This window comes from Zootermopsis nevadensis, unplaced genomic scaffold, assembly GCF_977971745.1.
Source record: "Zootermopsis nevadensis isolate Lab colony 2312 unplaced genomic scaffold, Znev_1.0 Znev_ptg000024l, whole genome shotgun sequence".
NCBI classification, from domain to species: Eukaryota; Metazoa; Arthropoda; class Insecta; order Blattodea; family Termopsidae; genus Zootermopsis; species Zootermopsis nevadensis.
In genome coordinates this window covers 5,705,456-5,731,150 of record NW_028259156.1, presented here as the reverse complement: position 1 = coordinate 5,731,150, position 25,695 = coordinate 5,705,456, and the positions used below count along the sequence as shown (strand labels likewise).

The window sequence follows — 25,695 nt, the reverse complement described above, 5'->3', positions numbered from 1 at the left end:
ATGGTGCTCCGTACTCGGTAGAGTCATCTTTCAGTCCGTGTATAGTTTTATATATCTGCACTGCTTCTTCGATAGTAATGCAGATAGGATATTCTGTCTTCCTGGTCTTTTCGAAGTGTGCATTTGTCAGTAGTGAGCGACCAGCCCACTGCCTCTGCACAATTTCTACTCAATCCTTATCTTTGTCTGCTATAGCCATCTGATAGGAATCAGGAGAGACTTGTGTGAGAAATGGCCAGGGAGTTTTGCTTAGGAAACATGTCGTTCATTGTTTTTTGTGCCATAAATATACGGCATGGGACCGCCGGCTTTAGTTCCCTTCCGAAGGAAGTTGTTCTATGGATTTTTATCACCCCTTAAAATTCCATCAACCTCAGCAGTGTTTGAACTCGCGTACCTTGGGTCCAGTGGCGACGACATTAACCACTAGTGCAATGAGGGCGACAAGTTCGTTGAAATATTACTTTGCTAAAATAATAACAGGAAAGTTTATGAACATGTTTTTTATTTAATATTCTTAAATATATTAATTAGAAACAATTCAGAAAACATTAAATAATTTAACTATTTAACAAAAAATAAACAATTGAACTATTTTACAAAGAACTAAACTATTTCACTATTTAAATACTGAAGTATTTAACAAAAAAACGAAATTATTTATTTATTTAACAAATGTGAACAATTCAGATATTTAACAAAAAAAAAAAGAACAGTCTAACTATTTAAATACTAAACTATTTAACAAAAAATAAATAATTGAACTATTTTACAAAGAACTAAACTATTTCACTATTTAAATACTGAAGTATTTAACAAAAAAACTAAGTAATTTATTTAACAAATGTGAATAATTCAGATATTTAACAAAAAACTGAACAGTGTAACTATTTAAATACTAAACTATTTAACAAAAAATAAACAATTTCAAGATTTAAACAATTGAACTATTTTACAAAGAACTAAACTATTTCACTATTTAAATACCGAAGTATTTAACAAAAAAACTAAATAATTTATTTATTTAACAAATGTGAACAATTCAGATATTTAACAAAGAACTAAACTATTTTACTATTTAAATACTGAAGTATTTAACAAGAAAACTAAATAATTTATTTATTTAATAAATGTGAACAATTAAGATATTTAACAAAGAACTAAACTATTTCACTATTTAAATACTGAAGTATTTAACAAAAAAACTAAATAATTTATTTATTTAAAAAATCTCATCTAACGTCCATTCCTTGGAGCCCAGTTGCTTTGCTTCAGGTTGATGACGTAGTCGATCTTAAACTTTATTCTGCTAGAGAGCATCGCCTTCTTATTTGTTAGTTCCTTCATTGTATGAAGGAACTCAGACAGATCCTGCAAGAAAACAAAAATTTAAAGTCACATTTCATGGGCATAATTAACTTCTTACGCTTATAAGCCTACACATAAAACTAGAAAATTCTGCCACTACTCATGTAGTTCACATAGAACTTGCTGTGTGGGAAGGTGCGTGTAAATTTAAATTGAGAGCTGAAGGTTGCTGTCTCGAACAAAACGTAAGTATGTGTCTCATCTAAACAAAGGCATAAACCGAGATTTTTGGTGGCTGAGCCTAGACATGACCCTTCGATCAGATTCCTGCTATGTCCTGTCAGGACTGAGTGAATTCTGACATGATTCAGCAGAGGTGATGAGAGGAAACGTAAAAGTGTAACAAAATACTCAGCACGATTCCCGTCGCACTAGACAGGGACAAGTTGAAGCCACGGCATGAGGCGTCTTTATATGAAACATGTAAGAGTGTAGAAGAGTATGAAGAAATTCAGAAGAACATGTCACGGTGATCATTTATCACACAGAAACACTATTCAGAATATTGTCAGCGATCTCAGAAAGGTATTTCATATCAGAATAGATGCAACATCCTCACGCGTTCTTTACAATGTGCACTTTCAACCATCGAATCCACCTTCTGTGACAGTTCCCAATTTGGCCACCAGATTGCAGCACCTGACTTTCTACCTAGGAGGATATTCAAAATAGGACTATGCGAGGTCGTGCAGAATACCACAAACTCCATATCAAATTTCATCCTAGTCTGTCCATTGGTTCTCGAATTGAATGGACTGGAAAGACAGATGGACGAGAAGGTGCGACCAGCCCATAATGCCTTCTCGCTATGATTTTGTGCAAAGAATGTATAACATGTTACAAAATGGAAGCCAGAAAGTCAGTGAGATCAAAGGGACACACTTACTGCTTTTTGCATTGTACCTTCCGTATAAACCTGTGGTCATCATAGAGCCCAAAGGAAGGCAATAAATTACACGGTAGGAGAACTGCAAATTAAAACTAAAAGTATTAAAAAATGAAAACAAACATACTTGGCTCTTGCTCTCGAAATCCTTTCCGGCCGTCATCAGTAGTGTGCAGAGGCACTCCAAGGAATGTTCGTCTTCTTTGGTAAGGAGACGTTTAATGCAATGCTGCATGGTGCTTGTGGCGAGCATATCTGCTTTATGCAGCTCGCCAATAAACCTGTAACATAGTGAAGAATATATCACTTGGGTTGAGTTAAGACAATAGTAAAAGTCCAAAGAACAGAAGAGAAATGAGGTTCTTTGCCTCTACAAGTTACAGAAAGATTTGTGCCTTAAAGTAATGAGAACTTTTGTTTAAATAGATGGAATTTAATCAGTGTCTTGTGTGTGATATATATTTTTGAGGTGAAATATAATATTTCTGTACGTGGTCCTGTAAAAATCTGTATCTGTTTATAAATATAAAACAGCTGAGACAGAATATTGAAAATTTCAAATTAAATAATTATTTTTATGTAATTTGCATTTGATTCTGTATGGAGGTAAGCCATCAGTGCCATTTCACGATGCAAATACCAAGAAGAAGAAATACCGAGGAAGTGGAGACTTTATGATAGTGTGTGATCATGTAAGCAGCAGCATTATGAAGCACATTTAGAAATTGGTCCTGGATTTTGTGGAACACTTGCATACTGGAGGGCAAGAACCCATTAACATTTCAAATTTCCTCTCAGTGTCTTGTCCTAATTCACAACTCTTAAGTTCACTACTTTCAGAGTCACTGATGAATCAAATGTAGAGCTTCAAAATCACAAAGAAAAATGTAAGTTACCTGATGTTTCCTATTGATTTCATTTTTATCCTTCGCAGTTCCTGCTGTAGTTCGGTTTTCTTTGCCTGCAGAAAAAATAAGTAGAAAAGATTAGAAATCGCCTTTTTTGATGGTATCTTGTAAGAGCCCTTCTTTAATGCACAGCTTTCAACATATGTAAGTTTGCATTTTAAAGTTTGTGTCCACGATACTCAGCCGGTCAAGAAGCCCCCTGCCTTTATGCCTCCAAAAGAACGCCATGACCTAATGAGAAATGTCGAGTGCAGCCGGAGTCCATTATTATGAGAGTTTACAACATTTTGAAAAAAATGAGTACATTAAGTGCTCATTATAGGAAGTTAAACTAACCTAAGAAGTTAGGAAAATGTTTTTTCATCTTGAGGTACCATTTATATCATAATAATTTAAATTAAGTTTATGTGCATTCTACATTCAGTCTTTATCAATTATGTATCTTTCTTGTCTTTCAAGAAGTCTTAAAACCTGAACAACATATTGAATAATAATTTTTCAAATGATAGATATTCATCTTCAAGCAAAAAGGGAGGAGACAACTATTCCATTCGATCAAGCAGACGGAGCTATTCCCAATCAGTGGACAGAAGCGTAGTAACATATGACCGTAGACAAAGACATTAGAGAAGCACTTACTGGGTCTGCTGTTTCCTCAATCTCTTTCTGTGTGGCTTCTAGATTTATTTCTGCTTCAGGATTCTTTTCAAATTCTGCCCGGCATCGACCTAGCAGCAACTTCCTGAAGGTGACCTCTGGTTCGCCATTGTTCCCACGCTCTGCCGGAACTTTCATGCTGGAGAGAACCTTGCACATTCGTGCATAAATCTCTGTGAACTTTGGTTCATCAACAGCCTGCACATAAAAACACACAACATTATCACTTTGCTCTCATGTTATATTTATGAAAAACAACTCTGTTGAGCATACGTTACATAAACTAAATTTATGAAATGATGGCCACCTAAATGAAGCTTCAACAAAAGTAAATCTTTATCCCTTAAACCTGAGAAACTCAAAATCTCAGTCAGATGCAAGACACATTTCATGACAGCCTCAATTTTCTTGCATAAGATAAACATTTTTAGATGAGAGCAGATAAATTCTAAGCTTGGAGGTGAATTTAAAGAGAGAACAATCAGCTTACTGCTTTTTAAGATTATTATCATAGTGAACAGTAACAACGTCTCCAATACTACACTGAGGATAACTTCAATATTTAAGAAATTGAGCTGCAAAGTTACAAAAGAAGGGAATTTCTATCAATATGACGTCTCTGTCTGAATGTATCAGCTGCTAAAGACCGGTGCCTCACCTTTTCAAATATGAGGTCGATGACGCCCTTCAGGCGATCGCTGCTGTCAATTGGCAGATCCTGGACTTGTGAAACTAGTTTGTCAAACTTGTCAGGCGTGAGTTTGTTGAGCAAACTGCGAGCCTTCTTTAACAGCTCCTGCAACATCAAGTTCCCTCTCATCATCTGACAGAACGCAAACACAGAAATAAAGCGAAACATGTTTTACTTCCTTAAAGCCTTCATAGAGATGATTAAAACCTAGAACCAGTTGCTCTGCATGCGCCGTCCAGCCGCGTTTTGTCTACACCGAAGAAGAAGTCTGTTGTTATGAGAAGCCAATGTCTATTGAGAAATATAATTACAATGCATACTCATTATATGCAATTAAACACTTGGATTGCTTCTAAAATCAAAGAGTAAGCAAAAAGAAAGTTTATTTTTTAGTGTGGCAAAGTTCCAATAAGAAGTGATGAGGAAATTAGGAGGAGACGAATTCCGGAAATGCTTGCAGCTTCTCAGATCGAAATGTCTGATCTTTAAGAGCATCAAGATTAAAATATAGACCTACAATTTTGCCTGTTCCTTAATTTGGCGATGAACCTTCAGTTTCAATAAGCCACCTAGTTAGTTAGAGTAGACTTAGAGCAGGACTGTTCCTTTCAGCCATCTTGCATTGGGGCAGATACAGCATTATTGACTGTTTCCAGGATCCTGTCCTTAAATGAATGCCAGGAACATACCTGAGTCTGGGCAGCCTGCTCGTTGGTCGCCGGCTTCCTTCGCCCAGGTCGCCAGGCGTTTTCACATCTCGCCAGTTTCACCTCATTGAGTTTTATTTCAATGACCGGCCTGGTGCTCATGGTGTTTGTAGTTTCAGTGGCTGGCCTTGCTGCAGGCTGCTGTGAATGACACCAAAGCAACACAACATTAACCAAAAGTGTTCACTCTTAAATGTTGTTTTGATCACAGTATTACGTACAATTTTTCCATTTTCTGGCTTTAATCATGCATTTAATACATTACTCGATGCTTCCTACAGCTCAGATAATAACAGACCTGTATGTATAAAGCCCTAAACAGTACATGACTGAAATTAGGCTCCAGGTGTTGTGTTCATCACCTCTCACAAAAAATACAACATTTCTTCTGCTGCAGTTGACGTAGAACTGTTCACTTTATTATTTTCTATCACAGTTTATATGTTCACAACTGCATCATCAGTGAAAGATGATAAACCCAAATTATGCTATTTCATCCGTAAAAGCCTTGGGTACCCTCTCTTTTGACAGGGAATCCTCGTGTCCGACCCCATCGACATCGCGAGTCACCGAGTAACTGCCTTAAGCTATACTTCGTCCTACAAACTACACTCTGACAGCTACAGATGAAATCCTTCTCCTCCTCTTCAACAAATGATTCAGTCCGAAATGGATTTGACTTCTCACTTTTATTTACACGCCTTAGAAAGCACTTACCTCTTCATTTTTCCAATATCTGACAATTTTCAGTTACTGTTTAGTATTTATGATTTCAAGGAATCGTTCATTAATGCACAGAATAACTCAGAGCCATGCCCCACAATGCAACAGAAAGTTTAAACGTACCTGATTTTTGTCATCCTTCATTGCCTTCAGCTTCTCAATTAGCTGTGTTGCAGCAAAGTCTGTAACAATCGATAATTATTTTAGATAGTAAAATTCCTCTTTTGACTATATGTTAACAAACAAGAAAGTTTGTCTTTCGAAACTGTTACGAATGTAAAGATTGAAAAAGACGAGAGGGTTTTCCGAAGACCAGAAACCCATGTCTCATGCAGCCTTAGGTGTAAAGAGTGGCAGCTGATAATGTTGAAAATTATCCCACATTTCGACTAACAATGGAGTTGCCTTCTTCAGGTCAGAGATTGCAACCGAAATGTTTTGTGAAATGGATAATTTCAAACTTTGATGCCTTTCACCTCCTAAGGCTCGAGGTCAAAATATGAGAGCAAACTCTCTTCTTCTTTGGGAACATAAATTAGTCTGCAACTCAGGGCGAAGACAAAATATTGAAGGTAGCTAGAACAAAATGCCTAGGAGAATATCTGGATATCTCATGAGACATGCAGGAACATGGTAATGAACAGAATTTCATACTGAGGCAATTTGCAGCCTGTAATCTTTGACTTAGTACTTAAATAGAATGAGAGCAAACATACTTTCTGCTTGCAGCTGCTTGATTTTCTCAGCCTGCAGATTTCTTTCCTTCCTCAGTTTCTCCTTCTCCTCTCTGACGGCTCGGAGACTGACGTTGTGTTTCTCCCCTTGCCGGCGCTCAAACAAGATTTGGTTTTTGAGTTCCGTGTCTGTAACAATTCACGACTGCATCAAATGGTCTGTTAAATTCCTCATGTGACGTTATTTCAAGAAACAGCTTCAGGAGTTAAGTATTACTACGTAAAGAAAAGAGTTAGTTTAGTTAAAAAAAATGAACTGTAATAAGAGTTTGTAATTTTGAAATTGCATTTTTCTTGCCCGTGATCAAATTCCAAATTCAGTTTAAGAGTCACTTCCAGTTGGAAAAACCAGTGTCTCTTACGCAATGCATTACTGATTGCTATTTGCAGTGTTTAAAACTGGGATTTGCATGCTGGTCACCGGAAAACATTCTTCTTAACGATGACGTCGTTAAACAGCCTGGCTCTCATCGAGTCTTCCCGAAAGAGGGATGGGTGTCTACCCTGGGGGACCATCACACAGACCTCATCCTCGTCACTTGTGACTGAGGCGCAAGGTACACGTGGACACAAAATTAATCTTGGTCTCAACTCTCAGAGAGCAAAGTAAACGTACATAATTCACTAGAAAATGATTCTTTGAAGTCCAGCAAATTTAAAATGTCTGAGAATGACTATTAAAAAAGCAAAATTGCAATGCATTTAACATTTTTTGGTTTTCCTTCTGACAAAATCACTTAAAATAATGAAGAGTTGCTGGAAGTCTGGGGGGCATATCTGGACATCTAGAAAGACGTACATAAACATCACACTGACGAGGTTTACGGACTGTACTCCACAACTTACTGCATGCACGGAATTAAACCACACTTACTCTCTGCTGCCAGCATCCTAATCCTGTTCATCAAGAAGCAAGTGATCCTCGTGTCTTCAGTTTCAGCAGGGTTTACCTGAGGACAGACAAAAAATGAGTCATTTTATAGTCCAAGAATTCTCTGCAACTTCATGAGGTTAATATTTATTATGAAATTGTTGTCCCAGTCACACACAAATCGCATGTGCCTTGGCTGTTTGTGCTGCACTGCTATCGATTTTCGTTTCTGCCAGAAAATATTAAGAAGACCTCACTTATAGAAAGAGAAATTAAGGCTGTGTCAGATAACGAGGGCTTCCTTGTAATGAATGATTTACCTTTAAAATTAGCATGTTAGGAAACGTTTCAAAGCTTTAATTGCAATATACAAGTCAGTTTATGATTAATCTGTAATACAAAACAACGATCCTGAGAAATTAAGCTGTTCACTCAACAATAACTTTCCTCTAGACGAAAAAATTAAGACTGAAAACAACCTTTAACAATGTCTGAATGCGACAAGTGACCCAGTCATAGGTCCCTATCAGCCGTTTAGCTTAGCCGGAATTCAAGTAACTTTGTTGATGATGGCGGACGTGTGTTGCTGCTAGCATTTGAATTCTTAAGAATGACATACAATCCCTCAAGATAACGAAATAATAATATTTGTTTAAATCTTGTCAGTCACAATCACAATAAAATTCCTATTAAATATTAAAATATTACTATAATTAGCATTTAAATATTTAAAATATATTAAATAATGTTCTCATCGAAATGTTCGATTTACATTAGATCATCACTTTTTACACGACATGTTTTGAAACAAAATTAAATTATCAAATATATTATTTTATTTTCTATTTCTAATTTTATTAATATTCATTTAGTCTTTATATTATTTACTTTACAGGATGATAACAAAACGTTCACCCACACAAAATCATGTCAAGCACGACATACATATACAGAACAACTTCGAATACGATATTAAAAAATACAATAAAATCTGGAAGAAAACTTCATTTGAAATCTGATAAACATCTGACTAAAAGTTGCATTTAAGAAATTATATTTAAGTTTATATAATTTTATACACCTGAAGATGGTTCTTTTAGAACTGAAACATGTCGTGTAAAAAGTGATGTTCTAATGTAAATGGAACATTTCGATAGAGAACATCATTTAATATTTTTTAAATATTTAAATGCTAATTATAATAATATTTTAATATTTAATAGGAATTTTATTGTGATTGTGACTGACAAGATTTAAACATATATATATTTATCACAATATGACGCAACTTTATCATCTCAGAAATAATAATATTATTAATAAGTAGGAAACCCTTGACTCACCCATTGTGAAGAGCTGGAGACCTCCATGTCGCAGGCAGCAAGATTTGAATAAGAAATTAAACACGTTGCAGGAAATATTTTCACTATATATAGAATTATCTTGTTCTAGAAGCTGCTCACACCACCATTCGTTTCACACTGAGGAAAGCCAACCAACTACTGAGTAGAGCGGGCCGTGCGTAACTGCTATTTATACCATAAAAGTGTGACGTCACGTATGGCGCAACAGTCAGTAGAGGGAGTGCAATACGGTTCATTCAGGCGTGCATAAGAAATGAGAAATGAACCTTATGGCATGCCAGCCGAGATTGTTGCGCGTGTTCGTATTTTATAAGAACACCTGCGTTTCATATTTACACATTCTTTGTAGTTCAAGAAATACAAATTGAATTACTCCAAGTTATAATTTTTTGACATTCCATCATAAATGTAAGAAGTCAATTATTAATATTAAATATTTTCTGTGTGAAAGGAAATTAATTTAAAAGTAATGAAAGGAGGCTTGAAGTAAATTTTGCGGTTTAATTTGCACTTGTTTAAAAACAACGTCGTGTTTTTTATACTTTTTTAATTTTAAGACGATTATTGAGGGCCCCGGGCGCTGTTGAACCCATCGCCCCTGCGACAGGGAAAATGTTTCCTTCCTTCGAATCCCGACTATTCATTTTGACCAATAAGAGAACGCAGGAAGGTAAGAACTCTGGAAGAAGTGTCCTGAGTTCGATTTCCTTCAAGGGCGGTTCCTTTGGCTCCGAAACTAAGCGAGACAGAAGAAGAGCTTTTTGCTTCGAAGAGGAGATTTCGGAAACGAAGGCCTCGACACTGAGTTCGAGACCCGACAAAGATGATTTCTGTTGACGGGAAAGCACCCACGAGAAGAAATCGACGCCAAGGCAAAATTCTTTCGTTTCGGAGAGGAAATTACCGGGTCTAAGGTCACGGACACGAATACAGACCTCGGTTCGAGTCCCTGTTAGGATGTTGGTTTCTGAGGTAATTTTACGGGCGTATTAAACGACGACGTTGACTAACACGGATGCCACCAGATGTCTCAAAAGTAAAGTGCTGTACAATTTGTAATGTTACCCAAATATCGGAAAAGTTTTTGTGGTTATATAATTTACCGCATTCGACCGGCGGATGAATAAAGCACGTAGTTTGGTGGATAAGAATAAAAGGTGTATGAAAATGCGCCCCATTGACAAGTTCTTGTGCACACGAATGTTTTTAAAGCACTGGACTGACTATCAACTGCCGACAATTGGATTTTTCGCCTCAGCGTGAACTGTGCGTGCGAAATCGAGAAATTAAACTGGTCCAGGCGGAGATAAGGCCTACAGAGGGAGGACTTCGAAGTTTTTACCCCCACGGCCTCTGACTGGGACGGAATATTTGCAACGACCTAAGCTGGACTAAACGCAATCAAAGATAAAAGACAAATGACTTGTTCTTATGCTCATTTGCTCTTTAACGCGATGCATGCAAAATAAGCATATGTCTATGTTAGCTAATATGAACAAGAACTTGTCAGTGGGGCGCATTTTCATACACCTTTTATTCTTATCCACCAAACTACGTGCTTTATTCATCCGCCGGTCGAATGCGGTAAATTATATTACCACAAAAACTTTTCCGATATTTGGGTAACATTACAAATTGTACAGCACTTTACTTTTGAGACATCTGGTGGCATCCGTGTTAGTCAACGTCGTCGTTTAATACGCCCGTAAAATTACCTCAGAAACCAACATCCTAACAGGGACTCGAACCGAGGACTGTATTCGTGTCCGTGACCTTAGACCCGGTAATTTCCTCTCCGAAACGAAAGAATTTTGCCTTGGCGTCGATTTCTTCTCGTGGGTGCTTTCCCGTCAACAGAAATCATCTTTGTTGGGTCTCGAACTCAGTGTCGAGGCCTTCGTTTCCGAAATCTCCTCTTCGAAGCAAAAAACTCTTCTTCTGTCTCGCTTAGTTTCGGAGCCAAAGGAACCGCCCTTGAAGGAAATCGAACTCAGGACACTTCTTCCAGAGTTCTTACCTTCCTGCGTTCTCTTATTGGTCAAAATGAATAGTCGGGATTCGAAGGAAGGAAACATTTTCCCTGTCGCAGGGGCGATGGGTTCAACAGCGCCCGGGGCCCTCAATAATCGTCTTAAAATTAAAAAAGTATAAAAAACACGACGTTGTTTTTAAACAAGTGCAAATTAAACCGCAAAATTTACTTCAAGCCTCCTTTCATTACTTTTAAATTAATTTCCTTTCACACAGAAAATATTTAATATTAATAATTGACTTCTTACATTTATGATGGAATGTCAAAAAATTATAACTTGGAGTAATTCAATTTGTATTTCTTGAACTACAAAGAATGTGTAAATATGAAACGCAGGTGTTCTTATAAAATACGAACACGCGCAACAATCTCGGCTGGCATGCCATAAGGTTCATTTCTCATTTCTTATGCACGCCTGAATGAACCGTATTGCACTCCCTCTACTGACTGTTGCGCCATACGTGACGTCACACTTTTATGGTATAAATAGCAGTTACGCACGGCCCGCTCTACTCAGGAGTGAGTGAGAAAAAAAGCCGATTGACAATCAAGGGTTGACAATCGGAGTTGAGCTTTTGTGCTGGTAAAACGTTTTAGAAAATAGAAAGTGCTTATCTTATATAAGAATTATTAAGAAATCTGTGACGTGGACGTCGTGGTCTCTTACAATTGAACAAAGTTTGAGAAATCTGTGACGTGGACGTCGTGGTCTCTTACAATTGAACAAAGTTTGAGAGACATGGAAGGAGGTGAGCTGGCCTTTCTGAAGGCCCACCTCCCTGAAGTGTTCCAACAGGTCCAGAAGCAGATCCTGGACGCCATCGCGGCGGAAAAGCAAAGACAGCGGGCAGCAGTGGCAGCAGCATTAAATACAGCAGCTACGACCGTGGTCGGAGGGCCTACTCGAGCCAACACTGGCAAGAGGAAAGCCAAAGAGTTGGACTTGTCCAATTCGAGCGGTTCGTTGGAACCCGCATCCAGGCGCCCGACGCCCGGGCCACTGTCCGGAGCCCAGTCACCTTCTCTGCCGGCACCGGCAAAAGTTCATCGGCCCGATGGACCGTCGGTAGCAGCAACATCATCCACTGCTTCCATGAGCAGGACAGTGCAGCCCTCAGCCAAGGGACCCGGCTCCCAGCCGGGACCCTCTTCCTCGATGGAGGTGACTGGGGACCTGTCCGGGCCGCTCACTGGTGTGTCATCTGACGCCGCTTCTTCTTCCAACGCTCAAGTGGACAAAACGGCTCCGGGGGAGCGCCGTAACAAAACCCCGGTGTACGTCTCTGGGGTGAAGGACGTACGCAGCTTCCTGCATAGGATTCGCGCGGAGTTGGCCTGCGGGATCGTGGCGCAGATGAAGGGAGACCTTCTGGCTCTTGTGCCTGAGACCGCCGACGGGTTCCGGGCCACCGTCAGGGTCCTGCGGTCCCTCGATGAGGGCGAGGGTGTGAGTTTTCACACATTCTCCCTCCCTGAGGATCGGTGCGTGCGCCTGCTGATTAAAAACCTGGGAGTGCGCATGCCTGAGGCCGAGGTACGCGAGGAGCTGGCCGCCATGCACATTGCTGTGCAGGGGGTCATGCAACTGCGATCGAGGCGCCGGGCCATGGACCAGGACGGTGACCGTCCCCTTACGCCACACTTTATAGTGTCGATAGCACGAGGCCCCGACGTGGCGAAAGTGCGTTCCCTTACTGAGATCTGCGGTCTGCGGGTCAAGGTAGAAACATATGTTGCACCAAAGGGGCCCATGCAGTGTAAACGGTGCCAACGCTTCGGGCACACGCAGCGGAACTGCGGTTATGCACCCAGGTGCGTGGCCTGCGGGGACGCTCACCCATCCGGGTCGTGTGCCACCCCCAAGCAACAACTTAAGTGCTGCAGCTGCGGAGGCAACCACACTGCGAACTATAGAGGTTGCAGTAAGTGGAAGGAAGCCAAGACGGCCGCTGCACAGCGTGCGAAAGGGGATCGCGGCCGAAAGGACGACGTCTCCACGCGCCTGCCAGCGCCCAAATCGGCGCTAGCTAAGCCTTCCCTCGAGCAGGAGAACTTGGGCCCTGGGTGGAACCACGTGGTCCGTGGTGGCCGCGTCGTCAAGGCTGCGGCTATGAAGAACCCCGCCCCAACGCCAACTGGAGCCATTGTACAGACTGAGCGGCAGACTATCCCCAAGGGCGGCCGTGCCAAGCCCGCTCGTCCTGTGGCGCCGGTGGCAAATCCCACAGCACCTGCTCTCAAGAAGACTGACCCCACCCCACCCAAGGGTCAATCACCGCTCCAGGACATCTCAGATATCCTGGAAACCCTCTCACCACGGGTCTGCATTGAGTTGACACGACGTCTCCTCGCCGCGATCCATTCACTCCCCCCCGGGGGGTCTCGTCCGCGAGCCCTCCTCAAAACCGTTCTCCTCTTCATGGCCGACAATGACTGCACGGCCTAGAGGACACGGTAGCAAGGCCTTGCGGCTGGCTTACTGGAACGCCGACGGTGTCCGCGACAGGAAGCTGGAGCTGGAGCAGTTCCTCGGTGACTACGGAGTCGATGTTTGCCTCCTGAACGAGACGCACCTCACGTCGGGTCGGGCCTTGAGGTTCGCGAACTACGTTTGCCACCGTACGGACCGCCCGACGCTAGGGGGTGGCACAGCGATCCTTGTCCGCAGGGGCATTGATCATTACCCTGTGCCGGTATCGGGTCTACAACAACTAGAAGCAACCGCCATTCACCTGGTACTGGCAACCAGGAAAGTCAAGCTAGTGGCGGCATACCTCGCACCCACCCGGCCATGGATAGAGTCGGACCTGACCGAGTGCTTGAGCGGGGGTTTCCCGGTCCTCTTGGCTGGTGACCTCAACGCGAAACACACGGACTGGAATTCTAGCCTTATCTCTACTAGGGGCTCGCTCCTGCGTGATTACGCCAACAGAAATTCCTGCTTCATCTACGGGCCGGATTCTCCAACCACGGCTCCCTACACACACAACGCCACACCTGACGTCCTTGATATTGTCCTCATCAAGGACTTCGTCCTACCGGTGCACCTGACTGTCTGCCCCGCACTCAGCTCAGATCACCTGCCCGTCCTCGTCGACACCACGTGCCGATCGTCCTTTCAAAACCTGCCTGATCGCCCGGACTTCGCGAGAATGGACTGGGCTGCATTCCAGGCTTGCCTCGAAAGCAGACTACCGGGGAACCCCGTGGTAAACGACGAGGAAGAAATTGACAAGTGCGTCGAGGAGCTGACCAGTGCTATCCTGGAAGCCACAGCAGCGTCCGCTCCCAAGCTTCGACCCCGCATTGACAGGCGACCGCTTCTACCCGCTAGTATTCGAGATGAAATACGCCTGAAGAACCGGCTGAGGAGGCGATGGCAGGTCACAAGAGACCCCGCTCTTAAGACCCAGGTCAATCGACTCCAGAGGTCGGTGACCTATCGTCTCAACGAGTGGCGGAACGAACAGTGGAGCGACACGCTCGAATCCTTGGACTGCGAGGACCAGTCGCTTTGGAAAATGACCAAGCGTGTGATGCGAGTCCCCACTCCGTCGCCCCCCTTCTTAGTGATGGGAGGACTGGCTCTCTCGAACCCCGAGAAGGCAGAAGCCCTAGCCGACAGCCTTGAGGTCCAGTTCCAGCCGGTAGACTACCCGTCGGACCTGACTACAATTGACATGGTTAACGAGGCGATGCGAGCATACGAGTATGCCCCTGTAAATGAACCAAAATTAACCAGTCCATCGGAGGTCGCCCAGGCCATCAAGGGACTCAAGCTTGGCAAGGCTCCGGGCCCCAACGGTATACCGAACAGGGTCCTGAAACATCTCCCACGACGCGCGGTAACCTTTCTCACGAAAGTGTTCAACGCGGTCCTTCGCAGGCAACACTTCCCCTCGGCATGGAAACACGCTCGAGTGGTGTCCATACTGAAGCCGGGGAAGGACCCCACGCTACCTTCTTCCTATAGACCCATCAGTCTTCTCGACACGGTCGGCAAACTCTGCGAGAAAATCCTACTAACGAGGGTCCTACACGAGGTCAGTGAACGCGGGCTGCTGCGCGACGAGCAGTTTGGGTTTCGACCCAGACACAGCACATCGTTACAGCTGGCTCGCCTCGTCGAAAGGGTCAACAGAAACCTTGATGAGAAGCGGCTAACCGGCGCGGTTTTCCTGGACGTGGCCAAAGCCTTCGACACAGTCTGGGTCCAAGGCCTCCTATACAAACTGACCGTCCTCAACTTCCCGTCGTACTTGGTAAAAACCATCTCTTCCTACCTCGCTGACCGGACATTCCAGACATCCTTCCAGTCGGCCATGTCCACACGTCGTACCATGCGGGCTGGAGTTGTGCAGGGCGGAATTCTCTCCCCTGTGCTCTTCAGTCTGTATGTCAACGACATACCCACACCGTCCCGCCACGTCGAGTTAGCACAATACGCGGACGACACGGCTCTAGTAGTCACGTCCCGTAGCCCAACGCTTCTCGTCAGGTATCTGGAGACCTACCTCAGTAGACTTGAGCTCTGGCTCAGGGCCTGGAGGATTGCTATCAACGTCTCGAAGAGCACCGCGGTTCTCTTCATTTCCGCGAGAAGACACATCCAACAGCCCCGAGCAGTGCAGTTCCTCGGACAGCCGATCCAATGGGTCAAAACAGCACAGTATCTGGGGGTCACCCTTGACGCCGGGCTTACTTGGTCGGCGCACGTCAACCAAGTGGGAAAGAAGGCAGCGCAACGATTAGGTGTGCTAGGCCCGCTTATCAATAGGAGAAGTGGCCTGTCAATCAGGAACGGTGTACTACTCTATAAGCAGCTCATCCGTCCCATAATGGATTACGCATGCCCGATCTGGAGGTCAGCTGCCCACAGCCACGTCCAGAAGCTGCAAGTTCTGCAATCCAAGTGTCTTCGAATTGTTACTAACGCGCCCTGGTACGTTAGTAACAGGCAAATACATGAGGATCTGGGGGTCCCTTTCTTTGCCGACCACATCAGAGCACTAACTGAGAGGTTTGACTCGAGGTTAGCTGGTGTGGGGAACCCCTTAGTTCGGCAACTCGGAAGACACTCGTGCCGAATGAGGGCTGCCAGAGTTCACCCAAGGGCAACCGAGGGCGACTGATGTTCAGCAGGCCAGCCGAAGCCATCCCCAAAAGACGGCCAAGTCAGCACAACGAGTGGTTAGACTACTCGGCTACCCTGACTGAGGTTTTTCGTGCTTTCCTCAGTTGTAAGGCGAATGCCAGGGTATAACTTAATAGGGGCACGGCCCGCCACCCTTCCCCCCGATCATGGAGGCCATCAGCTGAAGTGATCTTCCCCCCATGCCGCAGAGGCCTTCAGCCGAAACGGCCCCTCCCTCTCTGGGTTCATACCCCAGAGACCCAACCAACCAAATTCCTTCGACAACTTGCCTGACAGGATAACCTCCCATCAGCAGCAACAAATCCCAGTTTGAATGGTCGAGGCTCCCGCCACGACGAAACCCCGTTAGCGTTAGCAAAATTTCCGTTCTTATATTACGACCGTTTACCATTTCCAGCAATGCGTCTTGTGCGCAGGAATGGTTTCACCTAGGTAGGGACGATGCTTGCGCTTGCGCAGGCCTCTGCCCTCAGTTAGCTTCTTTGGTTGGTTGGTTCCCGCTCTACTCAGTAGTTGGTTGGCTTTCCTCAGTGTGAAACGAATGGTGGTGTGAGCAGCTTCTAGAACAAGATAATTCTATATATAGTGAAAATATTTCCTGCAACGTGTTTAATTTCTTATTCAAATCTTGCTGCCTGCGACATGGAGGTCTCCAGCTCTTCACAATGGGTGAGTCAAGGGTTTCCTACTTATTAATAATATTATTATTTCTGAGATGATAAAGTTGCGTCATATTGTGATAAATATATATATGTTTAAATCTTGTCAGTCACAATCACAATAAAATTCCTATTAAATATTAAAATATTATTATAATTAGCATTTAAATATTTAAAAAATATTAAATGATGTTCTCTATCGAAATGTTCCATTTACATTAGAACATCACTTTTTACACGACATGTTTCAGTTCTAAAAGAACCATCTTCAGGTGTATAAAATTATATAAACTTAAATATAATTTCTTAAATGCAACTTTTAGTCAGATGTTTATCAGATTTCAAATGAAGTTTTCTTCCAGATTTTATTGTATTTTTTAATATCGTATTCGAAGTTGTTCTGTATATGTATGTCGTGCTTGACATGATTTTGTGTGGGTGAACGTTTTGTTATCATCCTGTAAAGTAAATAATATAAAGACTAAATGAATATTAATAAAATTAGAAATAGAAAATAAAATAATATATTTGATAATTTAATTTTGTTTCAAAACATGTCGTGTAAAAAGTGATGATCTAATGTAAATCGAACATTTCGATGAGAACATTATTTAATATATTTTAAATATTTAAATGCTAATTATAGTAATATTTTAATATTTAATAGGAATTTTATTGTGATTGTGACTGACAAGATTTAAACAAATATTATTATTTCGTTATCTTGAGGGATTGTATGTCATTCTTAAGAATTCAAATGCTAGCAGCAACACACGTCCGCCATCATCAACAAAGTTACTTGAATTCCGGCTAAGCTAAACGGCTGATAGGGACCTATGACTGGGTCACTTGTCGCATTCAGACATTGTTAAAGGTTGTTTTCAGTCTTAATTTTTTCGTCTAGAGGAAAGTTATTGTTGAGTGAACAGCTTAATTTCTCAGGATCGTTGTTTTGTATTACAGATTAATCATAAACTGACTTGTATATTGCAATTAAAGCTTTGAAACGTTTCCTAACATGCTAATTTTAAAGGTAAATCATTCATTACAAGGAAGCCCTCGTTATCTGACACAGCCTTAATTTCTCTTTCTATAAGTGAGGTCTTCTTAATATTTTCTGGCAGAAACGAAAATCGATAGCAGTGCAGCACAAACAGCCAAGGCACATGCGATTTGTGTGTGACTGGGACAACAATTTCATAATAAATATTAACCTCATGAAGTTGCAGAGAATTCTTGGACTATAAAATGACTCATTTTTTGTCTGTCCTCAGGTAAACCCTGCTGAAACTGAAGACACGAGGATCACTTGCTTCTTGATGAACAGGATTAGGATGCTGGCAGCAGAGAGTAAGTGTGGTTTAATTCCGTGCATGCAGTAAGTTGTGGAGTACAGTCCGTAAACCTCGTCAGTGTGATGTTTATGTACGTCTTTCTAGATGTCCAGATATGCCCCCCAGACTTCCAGCAACTCTTCATTATTTTAAGTGATTTTGTCAGAAGGAAAACCAAAAAATGTTAAATGCATTGCAATTTTGCTTTTTTAATAGTCATTCTCAGACATTTTAAATTTGCTGGACTTCAAAGAATCATTTTCTAGTGAATTATGTACGTTTACTTTGCTCTCTGAGAGTTGAGACCAAGATTAATTTTGTGTCCACGTGTACCTTGCGCCTCAGTCACAAGTGACGAGGATGAGGTCTGTGTGATGGTCCCCCAGGGTAGACACCCATCCCTCTTTCGGGAAGACTCGATGAGAGCCAGGCTGTTTAACGACGTCATCGTTAAGAAGAATGTTTTCCGGTGACCAGCATGCAAATCCCAGTTTTAAACACTGCAAATAGCAATCAGTAATGCATTGCGTAAGAGACACTGGTTTTTCCAACTGGAAGTGACTCTTAAACTGAATTTGGAATTTGATCACGGGCAAGAAAAATGCAATTTCAAAATTACAAACTCTTATTACAGTTCATTTTTTTTAACTAAACTAACTCTTTTCTTTACGTAGTAATACTTAACTCCTGAAGCTGTTTCTTGAAATAACGTCACATGAGGAATTTAACAGACCATTTGATGCAGTCGTGAATTGTTACAGACACGGAACTCAAAAACCAAATCTTGTTTGAGCGCCGGCAAGGGGAGAAACACAACGTCAGTCTCCGAGCCGTCAGAGAGGAGAAGGAGAAACTGAGGAAGGAAAGAAATCTGCAGGCTGAGAAAATCAAGCAGCTGCAAGCAGAAAGTATGTTTGCTCTCATTCTATTTAAGTACTAAGTCAAAGATTACAGGCTGCAAATTGCCTCAGTATGAAATTCTGTTCATTACCATGTTCCTGCATGTCTCATGAGATATCCAGATATTCTCCTAGGCATTTTGTTCTAGCTACCTTCAATATTTTGTCTTCGCCCTGAGTTGCAGACTAATTTATGTTCCCAAAGAAGAAGAGAGTTTGCTCTCATATTTTGACCTCGAGCCTTAGGAGGTGAAAGGCATCAAAGTTTGAAATTATCCATTTCACAAAACATTTCGGTTGCAATCTCTGACCTGAAGAAGGCAACTCCATTGTTAGTCGAAATGTGGGATAATTTTCAACATTATCAGCTGCCACTCTTTACACCTAAGGCTGCATGAGACATGGGTTTCTGGTCTTCGGAAAACCCTCTCGTCTTTTTCAATCTTTACATTCGTAACAGTTTCGAAAGACAAACTTTCTTGTTTGTTAACATATAGTCAAAAGAGGAATTTTACTATCTAAAATAATTATCGATTGTTACAGACTTTGCTGCAACACAGCTAATTGAGAAGCTGAAGGCAATGAAGGATGACAAAAATCAGGTACGTTTAAACTTTCTGTTGCATTGTGGGGCATGGCTCTGAGTTATTCTGTGCATTAATGAACGATTCCTTGAAATCATAAATACTAAACAGTAACTGAAAATTGTCAGATATTGGAAAAATGAAGAGGTAAGTGCTTTCTAAGGCGTGTAAATAAAAGTGAGAAGTCAAATCCATTTCGGACTGAATCATTTGTTGAAGAGGAGGAGAAGGATTTCATCTGTAGCTGTCAGAGTGTAGTTTGTAGGACGAAGTATAGCTTAAGGCAGTTACTCGGTGACTCGCGATGTCGATGGGGTCGGACACGAGGATTCCCTGTCAAAAGAGAGGGTACCCAAGGCTTTTACGGATGAAATAGCATAATTTGGGTTTATCATCTTTCACTGATGATGCAGTTGTGAACATATAAACTGTGATAGAAAATAATAAAGTGAACAGTTCTACGTCAACTGCAGCAGAAGAAATGTTGTATTTTTTGTGAGAGGTGATGAACACAACACCTGGAGCCTAATTTCAGTCATGTACTGTTTAGGGCTTTATACATACAGGTCTGTTATTATCTGAGCTGTAGGAAGCATCGAGTAATGTATTAAATGCATGATTAAAGCCAGAAAATGGAAAAATTGTACGTAATACTGTGATCAAAACAACATTTAAGAGTGAACACTTTTGGTTAATGTTGTGTTGCTTTGGTGTCATTCACAGCAGCCTGCAGCAAGGCCAGCCACTGAAACTACAAACACCATGAGCACCAGGCCGGTCATTGAAATAAAACTCAATGAGGTGAAACTGGCGAGATGTGAAAACGCCTGGCGACCTGGGCGAAGGAAGCCGGCGACCAACGAGCAGGCTGCCCAGACTCAGGTATGTTCCTGGCATTCATTTAAGGACAGGATCCTGGAAACAGTCAATAATGCTGTATCTGCCCCAATGCAAGATGGCTGAAAGGAACAGTCCTGCTCTAAGTCTACTCTAACTAACTAGGTGGCTTATTGAAACTGAAGGTTCATCGCCAAATTAAGGAACAGGCAAAATTGTAGGTCTATATTTTAATCTTGATGCTCTTAAAGATCAGACATTTCGATCTGAGAAGCTGCAAGCATTTCCGGAATTCGTCTCCTCCTAATTTCCTCATCACTTCTTATTGGAACTTTGCCACACTAAAAAATAAACTTTCTTTTTGCTTACTCTTTGATTTTAGAAGCAATCCAAGTGTTTAATTGCATATAATGAGTATGCATTGTAATTATATTTCTCAATAGACATTGGCTTCTCATAACAACAGACTTCTTCTTCGGTGTAGACAAAACGCGGCTGGACGGCGCATGCAGAGCAACTGGTTCTAGGTTTTAATCATCTCTATGAAGGCTTTAAGGAAGTAAAACATGTTTCGCTTTATTTCTGTGTTTGCGTTCTGTCAGATGATGAGAGGGAACTTGATGTTGCAGGAGCTGTTAAAGAAGGCTCGCAGTTTGCTCAACAAACTCACGCCTGACAAGTTTGACAAACTAGTTTCACAAGTCCAGGATCTGCCAATTGACAGCAGCGATCGCCTGAAGGGCGTCATCGACCTCATATTTGAAAAGGTGAGGCACCGGTCTTTAGCAGCTGATACATTCAGACAGAGACGTCATATTGATAGAAATTCCCTTCTTTTGTAACTTTGCAGCTCAATTTCTTAAATATTGAAGTTATCCTCAGTGTAGTATTGGAGACGTTGTTACTGTTCACTATGATAATAATCTTAAAAAGCAGTAAGCTGATTGTTCTCTCTTTAAATTCACCTCCAAGCTTAGAATTTATCTGCTCTCATCTAAAAATGTTTATCTTATGCAAGAAAATTGAGGCTGTCATGAAATGTGTCTTGCATCTGACTGAGATTTTGAGTTTCTCAGGTTTAAGGGATAAAGATTTACTTTTGTTGAAGCTTCATTTAGGTGGCCATCATTTCATAAATTTAGTTTATGTAACGTATGCTCAACAGAGTTGTTTTTCATAAATATAACATGAGAGCAAAGTGATAATGTTGTGTGTTTTTATGTGCAGGCTGTTGATGAACCAAAGTTCACAGAGATTTATGCACGAATGTGCAAGGTTCTCTCCAGCATGAAAGTTCCGGCAGAGCGTGGGAACAATGGCGAACCAGAGGTCACCTTCAGGAAGTTGCTGCTAGGTCGATGCCGGGCAGAATTTGAAAAGAATCCTGAAGCAGAAATAAATCTAGAAGCCACACAGAAAGAGATTGAGGAAACAGCAGACCCAGTAAGTGCTTCTCTAATGTCTTTGTCTACGGTCATATGTTACTACGCTTCTGTCCACTGATTGGGAATAGCTCCGTCTGCTTGATCGAATGGAATAGTTGTCTCCTCCCTTTTTGCTTGAAGATGAATATCTATCATTTGAAAAATTATTATTCAATATGTTGTTCAGGTTTTAAGACTTCTTGAAAGACAAGAAAGATACATAATTGATAAAGACTGAATGTAGAATGCACATAAACTTAATTTAAATTATTATGATATAAATGGTACCTCAAGATGAAAAAACATTTTCCTAACTTCTTAGGTTAGTTTAACTTCCTATAATGAGCACTTAATGTACTCATTTTTTTCAAAATGTTGTAAACTCTCATAATAATGGACTCCGGCTGCACTCGACATTTCTCATTAGGTCATGGCGTTCTTTTGGAGGCATAAAGGCAGGGGGCTTCTTGACCGGCTGAGTATCGTGGACACAAACTTTAAAATGCAAACTTACATATGTTGAAAGCTGTGCATTAAAGAAGGGCTCTTACAAGATACCATAAAAAAAGGCGATTTCTAATCTTTTCTACTAATTTTTTCTGCAGGCAAAGAAAACCGAACTACAGCAGGAACTGCGAAGGATACAAATGAAATCAATAGGAAACATCAGGTAACTTACATTTTTCTTTGTGATTTTGAAGCTCTACATTTGATTCATCAGTGACTCTGAAAGTAGTGAACTTAAGAGTTGTGAATTAGGACAAGACACTGAGAGGAAATTTGAAATGTTAATGGGTTCTTGCCCTCCAGTATGCAAGTGTTAGACAAAATCCAGGACCAATTTCTAAATGTGCTTCATAATGCTGCTGCTTACATGATCACACACTATCATAAAGTCTCCACTTCCTCGGTATTTCTTCTTCTTGGTATTTGCATCGTGAAATGGCACTGATGGCTTACCTCCATACAGAATCAAATGCAAATTACATAAAAATAATTATTTAATTTGAAATTTTCAATATTCTGTCTCAGCTGTTTTATATTTCTAACAGATACAGATTTTTACAGGACCACGTACAGAAATATTATATTTCACCTCAAAAATATATATCACACACAAGACACTGATTAAATTCCATCTATTTAAACAAAAGTTCTCATTATTTTAAGGCACAAATCTTTCTGTACCTTGTAGAGGCAAAGAACCTCATTTCTCTTCTGTTCTTTGGACTTTTACTATTGTCTTAACTCAACCCAAGTGATATATTCTTCACTATGTTACAGGTTTATTGGCGAGCTGCATAAAGCAGATATGCTCGCCACAAGCACCATGCAGCATTGCATTAAACGTCTCCTTACCAAAGAAGACGAACATTCCTTGGAGTGCCTCTGCACACTACTGATGACGGCCGGAAAGGATTTCGAGAGCAAGAGCCAAGTATGTTTGTTTTCATTTTTTAATACTTTTAGTTTTAATTTGCAGTTCTCCTACCGTGTAATTTATTGCCTTCCTTTGGGCTCTATGATGACCACAGGTTTATACGGAAGGTACAATGCAAAAAGCAGTAAGTGTGTCCCTTTGATCTCACTGACTTTCTGGCTTCCATTTTGTAACATGTTATACATTCTTTGCACAAAATCATAGCGAGAAGGCATTATGGGCTGGTCGCACCTTCTCGTCCATCTGTCTTTCCAGTCCATTCAATTCGAGAACCAATGGACAGACTAGGATGAAATTTGATATGGAGTTTGTGGTATTCTGCACGACCTCGCATAATCCTATTTTGAATATCCTCCTAGGTAGAAAATCAGGTGCTGCAATCTGGTGGCCAAATTGGGAACTGTCACAGAAGGTGGATTCGATGGTTGAAAGTGCACATTGTAAAGAACGCGTGAGGATGTTGCATCTATTCTGATATGAAATACCTTTCTGAGATCGCTGACAATATTCTGAATAGTGTTTCTGTGTGATAAATGATCACCGTGACATGTTCTTCTGAATTTCTTCATACTCTTCTACACTCTTACATGTTTCATATAAAGACGCCTCATGCCGTGACTTCAACTTGTCCCCGTCTAGTGCGACGGGAATCTTGCTCAGTATTTTGTTACACTTTTACGTTTCCTCTCATCACCTCTGCTGAATCATGTCAGAATTCACTCAGTCCTGACAGGACAAAGCAGGAATCTGATCGAAGGGCCATGTCTAGGCTCAGCCACCAAAAATCTCGGTTTATGCCTTTGTTTAGATGAGACACATACTTACGTTTTGTTCGAGACAGCAACCTTCAGCTCTCAATTTAAATTTACACGCGCCTTCCCACACAGCAAGTTCTATGTGAACTACATGAGTAGTGGCAGAATTTTCTAGTTTTATGTGTAGGCTTATAAGCGTAAGAAGTTAATTATGCCCATGAAATGTGACTTTAAATTTTTGTTTTCTTGCAGGATCTGTCTGAGTTCCTTCATACAATGAAGGAACTAACAAATAAGAAGGCAGTGCTCTCTAGCAGAATAAAGTTTAAGATCGACTACGTCATCGAACTCCGGCAAAGCAACTGGGCTCCAAGGAATGGATGTTAAATACTTTGACTGTTCAAATATCTCAATTGTTTAAATTTTTTAAATAAATAAATTATTTAGTTTTTTTTGTTAAATACTTCAGTATTTAAATAGTAAAATAGTTTAGTTCTTTGTTAAATATCTGAATTGTTCACATTTGTTAAATAAATAAATTATTTAGTTTTTTTGTTAAATACTTCGGTATTTAAATAGTGAAATAGTTTAGTTCTTTGTAAAATAGTTCAATTGTTTATTTTTTGTTAAATAGTTTAGTATTTAAATAGTTAGACTGTTCAGTTTTTTTGTTAAATATCTGAATTGTTCACATTTGTTAAATAAACAAATAATTTAGTTTTTTTGTTAAATACCTCAGTATTTAAATAGTGAAATAGTTTAGTTCTTTGTAAAATAGTTCAATTGTTTAAATAGTGAAATTGTTTATTTTTTGTTAAATAGTTAAATTATTTAATGTTTTCTGAATTGTTTCTAATTAATATATTTAAGAATATTAAATAAAAAACATGTTCATAAACTTTCCTGTTATTATTTTAGCAAAGTAATATTTCAACGAACTTGTCGCCCTCATTGCACTAATGGTTAATGTCGTAGCCACTGGACCCAAGGTACGCGAGTTCAAACACTGCTGAGGTTGATGGAATTTTAAGGGGTGATAAAAATCCATAGAACAACTTCCTTCGGAAGGGAACTAAAGCCGGCGGTCCCATGCCGTAGATTTATGGCACAAAAAACAATGAACGAGATGTTTCCTAAGCAAAACTCCCTGGCCATTTCTCACACAAGTCTCTCCTGATTCCTACTAGTTGGCTATAGCAGACAAAGATAAGGATTGAGTAGAAATTGTGCAGAGGCAGTGGGCTGGTCGCTCACTACTGACAAATGCACACTTCGAAAAGACCAGGAAGACAGAATATCCTATCTGCATTACTATCGAAGAAGCAGTGCAGATATATAAAACTATACACGGACTGAAAGATGACTCTACCGAGTACGGAGCACCATTAAACAAGAAGGAATGGTCTCATCCAGCAGAAAGAATAACTCTTGATGAAGTGAAAGACTTCAATTAACACACTGTGGAAATCTATACAGATGGAAGTAAACACCAGGGAAAGGTGAGTGCTGCCGCTGTTATCTTCAAAAATGGAAAACTAATTCATAGCTTAAAAACCAAGTTACCCGATCACTGCTCAAACAATCAAGCTGAGCAGATCGGAATTCTAGAGGCCTTGGATGCAGTAACAACTTTAAGGGAAATCAGCATTGAGGAAAGAATACACAG

General features: G+C 40.9%; 2 protein-coding genes across 2 annotated transcripts; one reads left to right on the top strand and one right to left on the bottom strand.

The window, feature by feature from the left end:
- Positions 1-1,159: 1,159 nt before the first annotated feature.
- LOC147872708 (eukaryotic translation initiation factor 4 gamma 3-like) lies at positions 1,160-8,274 on the bottom strand. Its single transcript, XM_087355069.1, has 7 exons — positions 7,549-8,274; positions 6,657-6,803; positions 6,064-6,122; positions 5,200-5,358; positions 4,478-4,615; positions 3,802-4,017; positions 1,160-3,215 (listed from the first exon to the last, which is right to left on the bottom strand). Exons 1-7 carry the CDS (start codon positions 7,577-7,579, stop codon positions 3,147-3,149), a joined length of 819 nt encoding a protein of 272 aa, XP_087211195.1. The 5' UTR covers positions 7,580-8,274; the 3' UTR covers positions 1,160-3,146.
- A 9,114-nt stretch (positions 8,275-17,388) lies between these two features.
- Positions 17,389-23,626, top strand: LOC147872707 (eukaryotic translation initiation factor 4 gamma 3-like). Its single transcript, XM_087355036.1, has 8 exons — positions 17,389-18,105; positions 18,851-18,997; positions 19,532-19,590; positions 20,296-20,454; positions 21,039-21,176; positions 21,637-21,852; positions 22,439-22,503; positions 23,118-23,626. The coding sequence occupies exons 1-8, from the start codon at positions 18,075-18,077 to the stop codon at positions 23,476-23,478; spliced, it is 1,176 nt and encodes a 391-aa protein (XP_087211162.1). The 5' UTR covers positions 17,389-18,074; the 3' UTR covers positions 23,479-23,626.
- The last annotated feature ends 2,069 nt before the right edge of the window (positions 23,627-25,695 follow it).

Coding starts and splice junctions, on each gene's coding strand:
- LOC147872707 (XM_087355036.1), top strand. CDS start 18,075: ATGAACAGGATTAGGATGCTGGCAGCAGAGA. Junction 18,106..18,850: donor TAGGATGCTGGCAGCAGAGA/GTAAGTGTGGTT, acceptor GAATTGTTACAG/ACACGGAACTCAAAAACCAA. Junction 19,591..20,295: donor TGAAGGATGACAAAAATCAG/GTACGTTTAAAC, acceptor TGTCATTCACAG/CAGCCTGCAGCAAGGCCAGC.
- LOC147872708 (XM_087355069.1), bottom strand. CDS start 7,579: ATGAACAGGATTAGGATGCTGGCAGCAGAGA. Junction 6,804..7,548: donor TAGGATGCTGGCAGCAGAGA/GTAAGTGTGGTT, acceptor GAATTGTTACAG/ACACGGAACTCAAAAACCAA. Junction 3,216..3,801: donor TTGAGGAAACAGCAGACCCA/GTAAGTGCTTCT, acceptor TTTTTTCTGCAG/GCAAAGAAAACCGAACTACA.